The sequence below is a fragment of the Amphiura filiformis genome, chromosome 16, assembly GCF_039555335.1.
Source record: "Amphiura filiformis chromosome 16, Afil_fr2py, whole genome shotgun sequence".
In the NCBI taxonomy this organism is placed as follows: Eukaryota; Metazoa; Echinodermata; class Ophiuroidea; order Amphilepidida; family Amphiuridae; genus Amphiura; species Amphiura filiformis.
Window position 1 is genome coordinate 51,453,490 of NC_092643.1, and position 15,254 is coordinate 51,468,743.

The following is a 15,254-nucleotide window of genomic DNA, read 5'->3' on the forward strand; positions in this document are numbered from 1 at the left end:
GGAAAACCCAAAAATCCCAATGCTCAACGCATGTGATGTGCACGTGCATGTGCAGAGTGTTGAGTGAACGAAGCCAGCAGAAACTGCTGGTAGGCCTTCGTGATATCACCGTTCAAAGAAGTTGTTGTAGGGCCGTACATGTGATCTCTGTTGATGTAAGTTTACCTTTATTCAAATCTTTACATTCCACCAAGTCCAAATCCATGCCTTAGACATGAAAGCTCAAAAACGGCAATGTCAGTTTTATTATTAAGGAATATTTATTATATTATTATTTAATAGCATCATGTTTCCGAGATCATTTTAATTTTTAGTGCGGGCGGGACTCGGTTTGGTTCTAAAAAGTTGAGGGGGGAGGGTTGAAGAAATGGACACTTTGCCGGTAATTGGCACTTGTACAAAATGTAGGGGGTGGCTAGGGAGTTAGGATCAGGCAGAATTGATTTATACAAAATTATAGCGTTGTCTTTTGAAATGCTTGCTGGCAGGCCACTAACAGACAGTTCATAAGACATTTCCCGGGGGGGGTTCTTCGAAAAAAAAAAAAAAGTGCTACGGAGACTTTCGGATGTTGACATTCTCTATACCTACTTTTTGCTATTTTTGCCACCCATCAGTATACCGGCACTTTCAGGGGCACTTTTGCCGCTGTAAACCCACCCATATCAAAATTGCTGAAAAGGTACCCCAAAACCACGGCACATCCTTGTATACCGTCAACCAGGGAGAACCCACTCCGGGAGAGATTTCCATTTGGTTGTTACCAGTACAGACTAGTTCATAGAAATGACTTGTTCGCCTTGTTGGCGCAATGCAAAAGGAGTAAGTTTGGACAACTCAAAAATAGTGTAAAAGTTGCCAAAACAAAATTCATTTTAGTTATCCGAACTTTAAAAATGCTGAAAGAGCTCAAAAAGTTCCGTCAACTAATTAAGTTTGTTGGCATTACTTAAAAAGTTGATGTAAGTCGTTGCGTCAACTTTTTAAGTGTTTTTATGATAATCATCATGGTCATGTAATATATTGATTTCAAGTGATAGGCCCTATTTTTCTCATAAACATATTGAAATTAGAAGTCACCGTTGCCCAGATAGGGAACAATTACTGACCCAACTCTTCTTTGTTTTGTGCTAAAGCATTCCCTCAAAAATATAGGAATGGGTAAAAGCCAAGGACTGCTACATGTATGCTTATACTATGTACACATTAAAAAATTTATGAGAAAAATATGAGCTTTTTTCTGATACCAAAATCAGCAGTTTGATGAGGTAAAGTGTGTGTGTGTGTGTGGGGGGGGGGGGGGGTGAGGTTATCAATCAGGTTACCCACCTTTAATTTGCAAGATATCTTTTGTACATAAACATTATATAGCCGTAAATTGTACAATTGTGTTTGGGAGTGTCATTCTCTCCTTTTGTTTTAGACCTATTTTTTTATATACTGCGCCAAAAAAGTATCATTACAATTAGAAAAAAATCCTAATTTTAATACATCCTATTATCTAATCATGCTCATTATGACACCCTATTGAATCCGATGTGACCTCAAAAAGTAAAGTTACAAGCATTTGATTAGACGAAGGTCCAGTTTCAAAAGTGACAAACTGGCCTAAACACGCCTGATCGGGAGCAGAGGGAGCATGCAACGATGATACACACTGCGGTTATGCACAATGGCCACACAAGATATTGATGGGATTAAAAGAACTTAAAGGAGGATTTCGTGATCCTAGCATCCTCTTTTTATGACATTTTTCAGTAGATATCACGAAAAAAGCTTATTCCCGAAATTGCAGTTGATTCCGATTTTGCGTTTTCGAGTTATGCTTGCTTTATGCGTATTAGTTACACTGCTCTATAAGGCCCATAGGCCACTGTTGTGATACACCCTCTTACCAGAACGAAATTCAAATTTTACGATATATTTTGCTAAACGAATTAAAGGAAGGTGACCTGATATATTTGGAAAATCAAATTCTTTAAAACTTACGTATAACATAAAATGTCATCCCTTTCAAGCACTCATGCAAAAAGAACATGTAAATGTTTTTTGTAAATGTGACTAATTCCTAATGGAATTACTGACATTTATACAGCGTGATTATTGGTAGTCTACAGTGTTTTTATTAATGATAATCATCATGGTCATGTAATATATTGATTTCAAGTGATAGGACCTATTTTTCTCATAAACATATTGAAATTAGAAGTCACCATTGCCCAGACAGGGAACAATTACTGACCCAACTCTTCTCTGTTTTGTGCTAAAGCATTCCCTGGTTTCCCTCAAAAATATAGGAATGGGTAAAAGCCAAGGACTGCTACATGTATGCTTATACTATGTACACATTAAAATTTTTATGAGAAAAATATGAGCTTTTATCTGATACCAAAATCAGCAGTTTGATGAGGTAAAGGGGGGGGATGAGGTTGTCAATCAGGTTACCCACCTTTAATTTGCAAGATATCTTTGGTACATAAACATTATATAGCAGAGGTTTCTAGTGATATAAAAATCTCAACTTTGTTTTAGAAAAGTGGGGGGATGAGGCTGTGGATCACGAAATGCCCTTTTAAACAAAAGAAACTAACGAAAACTGAAACAAAAAAACTGAAAAATAAAATAAAAGTTGTGAAAAGTACAGAGAAGAATATTAATATATTAAATAAAAACCTACTGCTTTTTTTGAGCGTGACTGAAGAAACTGTGTTGTCTCTTTGCTGCGCTTTGTCTTGTAGGCCCTATAGGTCAGTTTGTCAATTTTAAAACTGGACTTTCGTCTGATCCAATGCTTGTAATTTTACTTCTTGAAGTCACATTGAATTCAATGAAGTGTCAAAATGTGCAGGACTAGATTTTACAAAATATGGTTTAAAATTGGGATTTTTCCAAGTTAAGGATACTTTTTTTGGCGCAGTATAGAGTAATTGAGAAAAGAAGTTGCTTTTGAATTGTGTTAAATAATGGTGTACTTTCATATTGATTGCTTCAAGTTGATTCTTGTTAGTTCTATTGTTTTGCAGGTTTAGGCAGAAAAGACAAAAAGAAAGAACAACTTGGAGTAATGAATTAAAGAGTTGACAGGAAGTTATAGGAGTTAATGTTTGGTTTGCTGTTTCTGTGTGCATATTCTCATCATTGATGGTTTGGTGGACTGTCATGAAACATGATGGATCCTAAAAAAGCGTGATCCTAAAAATGCCTTCCACGCAAGCTAATTACAAGACCTCTTCTGCATTGAAGCTGGCTTTCCCTTTTAAAGGGAATTTTATTAAGCCGTGAGTCTGCAATTGATCATTTTGGCTCTTTAAAACCTACACTGAAAAAATTATTGGTGTCATTTTGACACCTTTGGAGTGTCGCACTGAAATGACACTCCATAGGGTTCAATCTGACTCCTAAGTAGGAGTTATTATCATTGACAACAGTATACGTGTCAATTTACAATAACTCCTTTGAGTGTCTTTCTGACACCTCTGTGTGTCATTTGTCAATTTACACCGACAATGGTGTCAAATTAATTTGAACGCCTTTCAACTGACTCTCAAGGGTGTCAATATGTCTCAGATGATTGTCAATGGCAGATGGGCGTCATGAGACGATGACACCAGACTTGGAGTATTTTTGACAGTGGATGACATGACACCGCGGAGCGTCAGCATCTGTCTGTTCATGTGACCGTTTGTGCCGCGAATTTCTTTTCTCTCTGCGATTCGATAGTCTGGAAGTTGCAACGACACGTAGAAGCACTGATAAAAAGGCGAGTATTGCTTGTGTTATTTCAAATATTTTTAATAAATCGGCGTTATTTAATAAGCGTGTAACTCTACCGATGATAAGGAGTAGTTTAGTTGATGCACTGTATCCATGATGATGTGTTGCATGTCAAAATTATTGTAAGCTTACATGCACATTGTACATTTATATACTACATGATGCATGCACACCATGTGCGTTAATTCATATACAGTACCAATATTGCATTTCGCTATTATTTATTGGAAATTTGCTATAGACGAGTTGGCTGTTGATTGTTCATGTGTTGTCTGTTGAACTGTGTTTATGTTTTCCTGTCGCTGGCGTTGTCAGCAGTGAGTTTTAGCTTGTTTCAACCAGCTACGTAACTAAATAAATGCTCTACGGGCCAAAATTTCCGATAAAATTCTACATTACATATAATTTTATGTACCGGGTTCCGTAGTAATTTACGGGTTCCGTAGCAATTTACGGGTTCCGTAGCAGTTTACGGGTTCCGTAGCAGTTTACGGGTTCCGTAGCAGTTTACGGGTTCCGTAGCAGTTTACGGGTTCCGTAGCAGTTTACGGGTTCCGTAGCAGTTTACGGGTTCCGTAGCAGTTTACGGGTTCCGTAGCAGTTTACGGTTTCCGTAGCAGTTTACGGGTTCCGTAGCAGTTTACGGGTTCCGTAGCAGTTTACGGGTTCCGTAGCAGTTTACGGGTTCCGTAGCAGTTTACGGGTTCCGTAGCAGTTTACGGGTTCCGTAGCAGTTTACGGGTTCCGTAGCAGTTTACGGGTTCCGTAGCAGTTTACGGGTTCCGTAGCAGTTTACGGGTTCCGTAGCAATTTACGGTTCCGTAGCAATTTACGGGTTCCGTAGCAATTTACGGGTTCCGTGGCAATTTACGGGTTCCGTAGCAATTTACGAGTTCCGTAGCAATTTACGTTCCGTAGCAATTTACCGGGTTCCGTAGCAATTTACCGGGTTCCGTAGGAATTTACCGGGTTCCGTAGTAATGCTAAAATAACATACCGGTATATTCCGATTTCAACATCAAGTTCTTACGAAAGACCAATATTGGTTTTGTCACATGCGTAAGTTACGTAACAATACGCAAAGAGTTTTCGCTTGTTTTTACCAGCCACGTTACAACATTTTCTGCGGGGCCTAAAATCTCGATAAATTCTAGATTTCCATGTTGCCCGTAGTTCTTTGCGATGCTGAAATAGTGTATTGGTGTGTTCCGATATCATCGTCGCACTAGCTCTTTCGAAGGACCAATTTGGTCCGTGTTACAAATGTAACGCTACGCGATGAGTTTTAGATTGTTTCAACCAGCTACGTAACTAAATGCTCTACGGGCCAAAATTCCCGATAAAATTCTACATTGTCTAATGTCTTGTTCTGTACTGGGTTCCGTAGTACTTTACGATGCTGAAATAACATACCGGTATGTTCCGATGTCATCATTAAGCTCCTACGAAAGACCAATTATGTACGCAACAATACATGATAAGTTTTAGTCTATTTTAACCAGCTACGTAACTTATTTTTTACAGGGCCTAAAATCTGGAGTAAATTGTACATTTTGCTGTGTCGTACTTCTTTACGATGTTAAATAGGCTAAAATAGCGTACCGGTATGTTCAGATTCACCGTCACAGTTTATGTTTTGGTGAAAAAAAGACCGAATTTTTCCACCCGTCTACATTCGGGCCACTGACCGGGTCTTCAAGAATCGGACTTTCACTTTGGAATAGATTCAATTAAACTTAATTGCTTTAGCTTAGAGACAAAATTATTGTTAAATTGAAGGTATTGGACACTTTAACTGGCTCAAAATAAGCTAAGGTGTCATAAAAGCTTATTTTGAGCCAGTTAAAGTGTCCAATACCTTCAATTTAACAATAATAACAATGCCCACTGAATAAGAATGTGCATGAAGTACTATTATTAGAGGGTTTGAAGTGTAACAATACCCTGCATTTAGTGTAAATTCTCCACAATCATTAATGTTTTCTATTTATTTGTAATCTTATTTCACAGACACCATAAATGCAGTATCAATTGTATTAGTGACTGCCCATCTTCATGAACAAATAGGAGGGCTCTTCATAAAGAAGGATGAACCACTTCCGTCAACAGCTATAGTCGTGTGGGAAGCCCGGGGTGGGAAGGAAAGAAGATCAATGTAGCAAGGTACACCATTATGTGGACAAAATACCTGTAGGAGAATGGCCCACGCTTGTCAAGGCTGCGGCAGGGCTTTTGGCAACTTACTATGTTTTCAATCTAGAATATCCAAGAGGGCTTAAGAAAACCCTAACTTTCTTACAGAAATGCATAACAGGGCCCGGAACAGGGTTGAATGATGCTGTCAAGAAACCTCTCCCTGTTGTGTCATTCTGGCAGAAGCTTCTGAAAAAGTGTTAAGTGGCATCTCGTAATGACGAGGTTTGAGGTTTGACCATGGTTTCATGGCCAAAAGTCCTGGGGGACACTTCCATCTGAAATGGATATGGTCATTTTCACGGTAAAGGGTGTAACTTTGGATTTTTAACATTTTAATCCGTAGTGTTCTAATAAAGCCACAGAATTCCATGATTTTTGGCCACATAAGTCATCTAGTTAGCAGCTACCTTGGGTAGCATAATCAGCTTTGGGAGTTACTGCATTCAGTTTTAGCAGGCTTAAATGTACTTAATATTGCCATTTTGAAAAACTATAAAAAACAGTAACATTTTTGTAAAACCCTGTGTTTTCTTTAGTTAGTTCATGGATAATTTTTCTTATCCTGAAAGTACAGTCATATGTGCAGTAAACACTGCCACATTAGATTTAATTGTGAACAGCCCTGTATTTTTGAGAACCGGACTTGATATTTGTCGTTTCGAGGCTTCATTTTCCGTTAACAATTGTTAACAAACTTTGTGGGTGTAGCTTTGGTTCATAATTCTTGGTTATTTCTTCACTTCTTCTTGATTCATAACAGTTGTTATCTTAACTTGAAATGGGTAACAAAAATTAGCCGATTTGCAAGCTTTTAAAATTTTTATAAAATCTTGACTTCAAATAGCCGTTTTTCCGTTAACTTTTTGAAGCCTCCGAAACAAACTGTTCAGCAAGCTTGTGCAAATATAAATAAAAGAGCTCATCCAATCTATTTATCAAAATGTAGCAAAGTAGATCCTCAAGTCACATGTTTTTAAATCGTGGAGATATATATCACCGTTTGAAAATGGGACCCAATACAAACTTTCCGTTAACAAATGAAGCCTCCTAAACAAATGAAGCCTCCGAAACAACAATAAGCTTAATTATCATCTATGCATATCTAAATTGGTGTGTTTCATACTGATATCTGCATTGTAATTATTACTTGATATGTGCAGAATGTCATAAATTAAAAAAAAATTGACATTATGGTTAATGTTTGAAAAATATACTGATACCTTTAAAAGCCTGTTTCGGAGGCTTCACATGCAAAAAACACCATACTTAACAAATGGGTGAAAAAATTAATGTGTGATAAATCTACAATATCTGCCGCATAGAATCATTGATTCAATACACACAAGAAAATAACAGCTTAGATGATCCCAACACTGTTGTTTTCAAAAAAAACTTCTTCTGCAATGTTTAACAATTGTTAACATGAAGCCTCCGAAACAAAAAAAAATGACTTGCTGTGATAATTTAATTTTTGTCACAACTGAAATTCAATACTTAGAAGCAAAGCATGAAAATTGTTAATTGTGATATTTTTTACCTATTTTTTTATGTCAACTTGTAGTAGTTAGCTAAATATTTTACTTTTATGATCACCTGTGTTGTTAACTGAAGCCTCCAAAACACAAATCGCTTGAATTGCCAATTCTAAAAAACAACTCCAATTTCTGTGAAACTTGGCTGGGAGGTTCCTTTCATCAAGTAGTATTTGTACATGAAGTTAGACATTCAAATTATTTTAGGAACCCAATTAAAACTTAAAAAATATGTTTAAGGTTTGGAAATTTCCATTGTAAATGACACTTGATGTTAAAAATTTTCAAAACTGCAATTACAAACATAGCAAAACATGGTATAAAATTTAACTTATATCTGTTGACTTACTTTGGAATGGGATTTCACATGTATTCCAGCTTTCATGTCATACTTTTCTGAGGTTATGTAAAATACATTTTTTCTTAGATTTTAACCAAAATGTTATGCAAATGGCAATTTTTTATTAGAAATCAAAAGGTTTAAGCCTTGAAACATTATTTTACTGGAATTTAAGTTGCTTCTATGCATGATTTCAGTAAACAGAAACATATTTAAGTGGTTTGAAATTTTGACCCTAAAAATCAAAAGTTACACCCTTTACCGTGAAAATGACCATATAGGTGTAGGGCCAAGGGCCAAACACTTTTGCACTAAGGAGCTTTCGGTGGGAGAAAACTGAGGAAAAATTATGCACATAACAACGTCACACATAGGCAGGGAATTAGTTTTTTACAAACTGAATTTTTTTTGTTCTGAAATTTTTTTTTTCAAATTTGGCTCGCTGTGTTGGCCACTAAACTGTGGTCAAGCCTGGAACCGCCTTAACCTTGTCTTATTCAGGATGTGGAAAATCTACACTTAAAGTTGAATAATTTAAGCTAAAAATGTTAATGTTTAATGTTGGATAGTCGTACTGTTGTGTCTATTAACTTTAATAGACAGTCTGTTTTTATTCATTATTTGAAATGTAGGATTTTGATAAGTCATGAAAAGAAATGTTTTCAAGTCATCTTTGGTCCTAACAAGATTTTTAGGCCTCAAGTTCTATACAATGTTGAACATTCTCCACTTGCAAACAACAATAAATTGATTTCCTAATGAGTGAAAACTTTTGAATGGATGATTCAAAATTTGGGGGCGTGATCAAAATCAATGACACTGCAGCTCAACCCCATACTTTAAGACTATTGACCTACCATATTGATCGCAGTCAATCTGCATCTTTTTATCTTAACTTACAGCCTTTCTACTTGACCTGTAAATTAGGATAATGAAGTCTTCCAAAAATTTCATTAGTATTGATAACCAACATTTTGACTATCATTTGCAAAATTCCCTCGAAAAGGTTAAATTTAAATAGATTTGTAGGTTATACTCATATCGTATCTTTGGAAATGTGAAAATCTTATTGGGTCTAGGGATGACTAGAAATATTTCTTTATTGACTTTCCAACTTAAAAATTGTAAGGTTAGAGTTTACAATGAAAAAATTGTTATATTCTTTTTTGACCAGTTTATGAAGAATTAGAAATATTCAAATATACTCAGGTCAAAAAATTCCCTCCATACCCTCATGCGGGGTTTTCTTTACGTGTGAAAGTGTGCGTATTTACGCGCTGGGGCACAAAATGTACTGCTTAAAACACATGGAGCCGCTATGTCAGCACGTATAAAAAATACAAAACGTACGCACTGAGCAGTACTAGTGCAGTGTGGTTATATACAAATGTCACCGGATCTGACAAGAACAACAGCCTTTATGTTCATGAGCCCATTGGGCTGACAAATTGGCAAACAGGTCTATAGCTACACAACCGCACATTGGTTACACATTGCCATGTACACCTCTGTCTTCATATTCATGATATGATCCCCACTATATTTATATTACCATGTACCGATTACTATTCTGAATACAGCATTATTATGATGGTTGCAGAAATTAAATGCTGAAAACTCTCTGACAAGTGGTTTGTACCCCCTTAGGTGAACATTTTGCATTGAGTTACGCATACAAAAATTTTCAAAGCTGATGACAGGCACTTGAACCTTAAAAACAAAATCATGTCTGTAGTAAAATTTTAATTTTTTCCCACGCAATTGAAGAAAAATAAATTTCATGATTTTGAAGTAAAATAATGCCATTCGTTTTAGAAATGATCTTATATAAATGAATATCCATCAGCTTTGAAATGATCTGTTCTTTGAATATTTTGTGTTACAAAATTTGTTTTGCAGGTCAGACAAATTATAAGTGTTAATTGAGAAAGGTTTTGCTAAATTTCTTGCAATGAATTGATTGTTTGCAATGGTTGCACCATTATATTGTAAGTAATCAAACAATTTGATTAAATTTAGTTTTAATGTTAAACAACTATTTGCAATCAATGACTTTTGACAAAATGGCTATGTAACCAATTTTCTGTTTCTAGCCATAACTTTTATTGAATTCACTGCTGTTTGTGGGAATGATAGCTAAAAGAGCACACATCTGCAAACAATAGAACCTTGTAGCACCACATGAGCATTCATCAGGACCAGCTTTTGTGAGACACTGTATATTGTGCACTCTTGCTGAATCGGGTAGCATTAAGGCCCAAAAGTCAAGTCATTATTCACCTCCGAACTTGCAATATGTTCCAAATATAGGGTGAAAATAACTTTCGGTGAGTGAAACTATTTGTATTTACTCATTTTTTTTTATTACTGCATACCTGCCAACTGTCGCGATTTTATCATCGTTCAGATTTTCGAGTTTAAAAATGACAAAAATCAGGACGTCCCGATTTCTGAAAGTTCATAGGAAAACAAAAAAAAAAAAAAAGTATGAAACTTTTTGAACTTTATAGGCTCATTGTTAAAAAAATAAGTATGTTTAGCAATATGTAAAATATATAACAGGCCTTGTCATTTGAAAATGCTTGCTGTGCTATAATATTAACACTTCTCAAGACATTCAGGTGTGCTGTAGGCGTGAATTTTGTATCTGATTGTGTATAATGTCACCAGATTTAGGTGTGCTGAAAATCGCACTCCTCAAGACCATTTTAGGTGTGTGATGGTGTGCTATCGCACTCGCACGCCTCAAAAGACAAGGCATGATATAAAATCACTTTTTTACTGTTACAGACTGTTTAATTTCACAGCAAAATTAATTGAGCAAATACTTGCAAATTACATCTAATTTTGTTAAACTTTTTTGTGAAATTAAATTGCAAGCGAAATTAAGTGGTTGTACAGTATTTAATAAAATCATGAATTTGCTTAATTGTGTCTGTCCAGTGAAAGCTGGATTCAGTGAACAAACCAAGCAACTGATTACGGTAGATTAGACTTTTTGTGTAAAAGCCCAATGTAGGCCTATGTATGACTGATTTCTAAATTGTATACAATGTGAAAAATGTTAGAAATGATAGAGTATGATAATTTTATTTTCTTGGCCTTGACAGCAATAGTATGTTATGCTGTTATTCCCCCAAAACAGGGGTTTTTGGATTTTCAAATGTTGGCAGGTATGTTACTGGTGCTTCCTTGATTGAGGCTCAAAATCATGGGCCTTAATTTACCCCCGAATTTGTCAGGGAAGTGGCACTTCCCTGGTCTATTATTATAGGCCTGATCAGAATGTTTACAAAGGTTTCTTTGAAACATCACCGAAGCTTCTGTGCGATTTTGGCCCTAAATTAATATGCTCCAGGGGCATATGCTCCAGGGGCATATGCTCCAGGAACTGGCCCTGGAGCAGTATTCAGTATATCAATGTATCAATATTGTTGGGCCGTATAAAATTAATGTTTTGGTTCTCGTCCCCTCCCTCCTCAATTTCTGTGATTTGTCAGATTTTTTTTTTTTTTTTAGATTTTTCAATTATTTTAGACTTTGGAATGATCTATGAATTTTTCATACATATAAATAAGTTTATTAGAGAACAAGGATCACTTCCAAGTCTTTTTGTTATAATATAGAGAGATTTTCTCCCTCAAAATCAAAAAAAAAAAAAAAAAAAAAGTGCCTCATCGTTTCTTCAAGCACTGTTGGAAAAGACCGAAAACTACTGAAAATGGTGATTTTACATTGGAGAAAAAAAAAAAAAACCTCCCTCCCTCATCAATTCATGAAAATCCTCTGGACGAGAACCAAAATATTAATTTTATACGGCCTAAAATGGATTGTTCTATTCTTGTATTAGGGGAGAGCTTTCCAGGAGCATATTTGAATGTAACATATATATTGTTCAGTCATACTTATTAAATAATCCATGTGTTCAAATATGCACCTAGGGCATGCTTGTTCACTATCCCAGATACAAACATGCTCCAGGAGCTTATTTAAATGTATATTGTTTGGTCACTTTCAATCCATGGTTAAAGTCTTAATTATATCCATATCTTGAACTCCAGGTGATGTCCTAGATGCAAACATGCTCCAGGAGCATATTAAAGTATACACACATGCTTCAGGAGCATAAATATAGCATACAAACATGCTCCAGGGGAATATTTAAGAGCATGGATTAAATGTGACCTAAACCCAAAATGATATCCTGTATTGGGAGCCTGCTTCTGTAACAAACAAAAGATTCAAACATTTTCAATATACTGTATTGAAATTCAAATATTGGTAATTTGATCTGAACTATTGTTTTAATAAATTCTATTAATGTTAACTCACCATTGAGATCTTTGTTTTTTCTTTGCAGAATGTATTTGTAGTGAATAAAGAGGACAAATGAGTGATTACACAGCAAAGCATTAGAGCAAATTTTATGCTGAATCCTCAATGTGTAAACAGAAGAAAAGTCAGGCATGAGAACGTTCACGTTTTTTCTTGAATTCAGGAAATTTTGCACATTTTCAGGAGTTTACCTGAAGATTCATGCCTGAAAGTGCATCAAGTGTCAATAGGTATAGGCTTGTCAAGTGCATGTGATGGCAGTGAGATGTGTATTAAAATGCAGGAAAGAAGACATATTTAATATAACAACCAAATTTGTTTAATGGTACCATCATTTGACACTAAATTGATATACAAGTATATACTTGTTATTAATAAAATACAAATTCAAAACATTTTGGTTGTTACATTAATATGTATAATACACTGACCAAGGCCCAAGCCTCGCCCTATTCAAATTTTGAAGTTACTTTTGCTGTTGTTGTACAGTGTGGTCACCAAGGGTTGTTTTACCAGGTTTTAATGAAGTAGCACCAATTTACTTCATTACGGGTGAGCTGTAAAAAGTCTTCATGAGTGGGTTACACCACCAAGTGTCACTGCATCATCTTTACCCTGTTTATATAATTACTAAAAGGTGACATTTTGTCCCTTCTGAAAGTGACAAATTGAAACTGGTATAGGTGTAGGTTTTGACAATTTAACACTCTTAGGGTGACTATTTGACACCCTTGTGGTGTCAAACTGTCACCTTTTGCCCTTCCAGAAAATGGGTCCTTGGGTAACACCCCTAGGTGTCAAATATAAATGACACTCAAAGGCGTCATATTTCTACACCCTCTGGTGTCAATTTGACACCCTCAGGGGTGTCAAATTGGCACCTTTTGCCCTCCCAGAAAAGGGTTCCTCAGGTGACACCCCTAGGTGTCAAAATAAAAATGACACTCAAAGGTGTCATATTTTTACACCCTTTATGGTGTCAATTTGACACCTTTGGGTGGCCATCTGAGGACCCATGCTTTTGACACCATTTTTGGTGTCAAAATGACACCGAAATTGTTTTCAGTGTATACTTACATTTTGTTGTTTTTGCAATTTATTCAACAAATATTTTACAGAAAATTCAACAGACTGAGACCAACCAGTGCTGTATTTGTCATATAAATTTAGATATATGCCACAAACAACATGTTCATTGTCAACAGTATTTTGCCCCGATATTCAGTGGCATGGTATTTTCCATAGTTTCCATTTGTATAAAAAATAATAATCTGCACCTCAAGTCCAATGACCCGTTAGTATGGGTGAAGTCGAGCGGTTCATGGGACTAGGAACCACAACATTCTAATTTATCAGGGCACAGTTCTTTAACCCCAATATTTGTACATTTATTGAATGACCTTTGAAAATTTGGGTACCAAAACTCATAATCTGCAACTTGAGGTCAAATTTTGCAGTATGATTGTTTAATTGAGGTTATTGAACTATGCAATTGGGATGAGACCATTGTGGTCAATAGTGTGGACCTTTCAATTTGGTAAGGGTGAAAATCAGTCAATTGTGGTTACCTTCTAAAATTGACTTAATTTTAATACTACAGGGTGAGTCACAAAAATGTTACAATTCATTACGTTTGGGAATTGGAAAGAACCTTCTGATAAATCATGCATGACTCAATTACAAATCTCTACATCCCCCGGCTACATCCCTTTCTTCTTGTCTATTGATATTTTGAATAGTGTTTATCTTTCCCTAATAGATAGCGCCCTGATCGATTCTTCCTGCATATCAATATGCTTCATTTACATTACATTACAGAGATCGGACACTAATCCCTACCATAACAAACCATGTATAGACTCTACATGCAAATACAAGTGATATAACAGGTCTATATTACAGGATTAGATTAGTAAACTAAAGCCTTGTTCACACAGTCGGACTTAAACCACTTAATACCGGACTTAAATTACGTCGGTAATAGTATCGGGTATAAGTGGCAGTGTGAATGAGCGTCGGATATAACTATATCCGACGTAATGTGGTTTAAATCCGACAATTTAAATCCGAAGATGACCAGGGTTAAGAGCTGTTAAGACCGATCGAAACGTTACGATCGGTAATAGTAATTACGTGTGAACACTGAACAGCGCTTTTGGGCTGTCGGATATAACTGTGACCTTTCACCTTTCTGCGTGATTCAGCGTGAAGAACACTTCCGGGTTAAATTAAATCACTCGCGCAACTGACTTGAAGCAGAGTATAAATAGTGTGACCAGTGAGAGATAAAACAAAATCATCATGGATGCAGGTGCGAATATCAAACGCAATAGAGGAATGAACTGGCAAGAGAAGGAGACATTAGCTCAGCTGACCATTTCCGGTTAGTTATGACCGGTAATAGCTCGGATATAAACACGTCGGACATAGAGCTATTGCCGACTCGTCGTGTTCACACAGTCGGACTATTACCGGACTTAAATTACGTCGGTAATAGTATCGGATATAAGTGGCAGTGTGAATGAGCGTCGGATATAAAAAAATTACTATATCCGACGTAATGTGCTTTAAATCCGACAATTTAAGGCTGAAGATGACCAGAGTTAAGAGCTGTTAAGACCGATCGAAACGTTACGTCCGGTAATAGTAATTACGTGTGGACACGCAGCACTATTGGGCTGTCGGATATAATTGTGAGTAGGCCTATATCACTCGCGGAAAATTTTAAGCAGAGTAATTTATGGCTGCAGCTGCAAATATTAATATAAACTAGCGGGATGCAGGCCTTGCCGTTTAGATTTTAAAGGCGAGTGGTTAATCACTCGCTAGCATGATCATGTGTAGGCGAGTGGTCGAATTTTCACAAATATCACTTATTTAGGAAATAATCAAGTAGAGTTTCTGTCTTGACACGGTATTTATGTACATTTATGTTGAAATGCGCGCGAAGCGCGCTAACATTTTTCACTTTCTACGCTTGGAGGGAGTACAGCATCGATTAAATACTGAAATGGCTGATTCAGTGGCTGATTTTGGGAGATTCGCAGCGAGTGATATTTAGTGTCTATGGCGAGTGG

General features: G+C 36.2%; 1 protein-coding gene across 1 annotated transcript in view; it reads left to right on the forward strand.

Annotated features, from left to right (window-relative positions):
* LOC140136626 (uncharacterized) overlaps window positions 1-15,254 on the forward strand; it is a 42,254-nt gene continuing 27,000 nt past the window's right edge. The window contains exon 1 of the mRNA XM_072158313.1: window positions 1-155. Within this exon, the coding sequence (XP_072014414.1) occupies window positions 36-155 (120 nt within the window). The 5' untranslated portion in view covers window positions 1-35. The remainder of the gene's footprint in view (window positions 156-15,254) is intronic.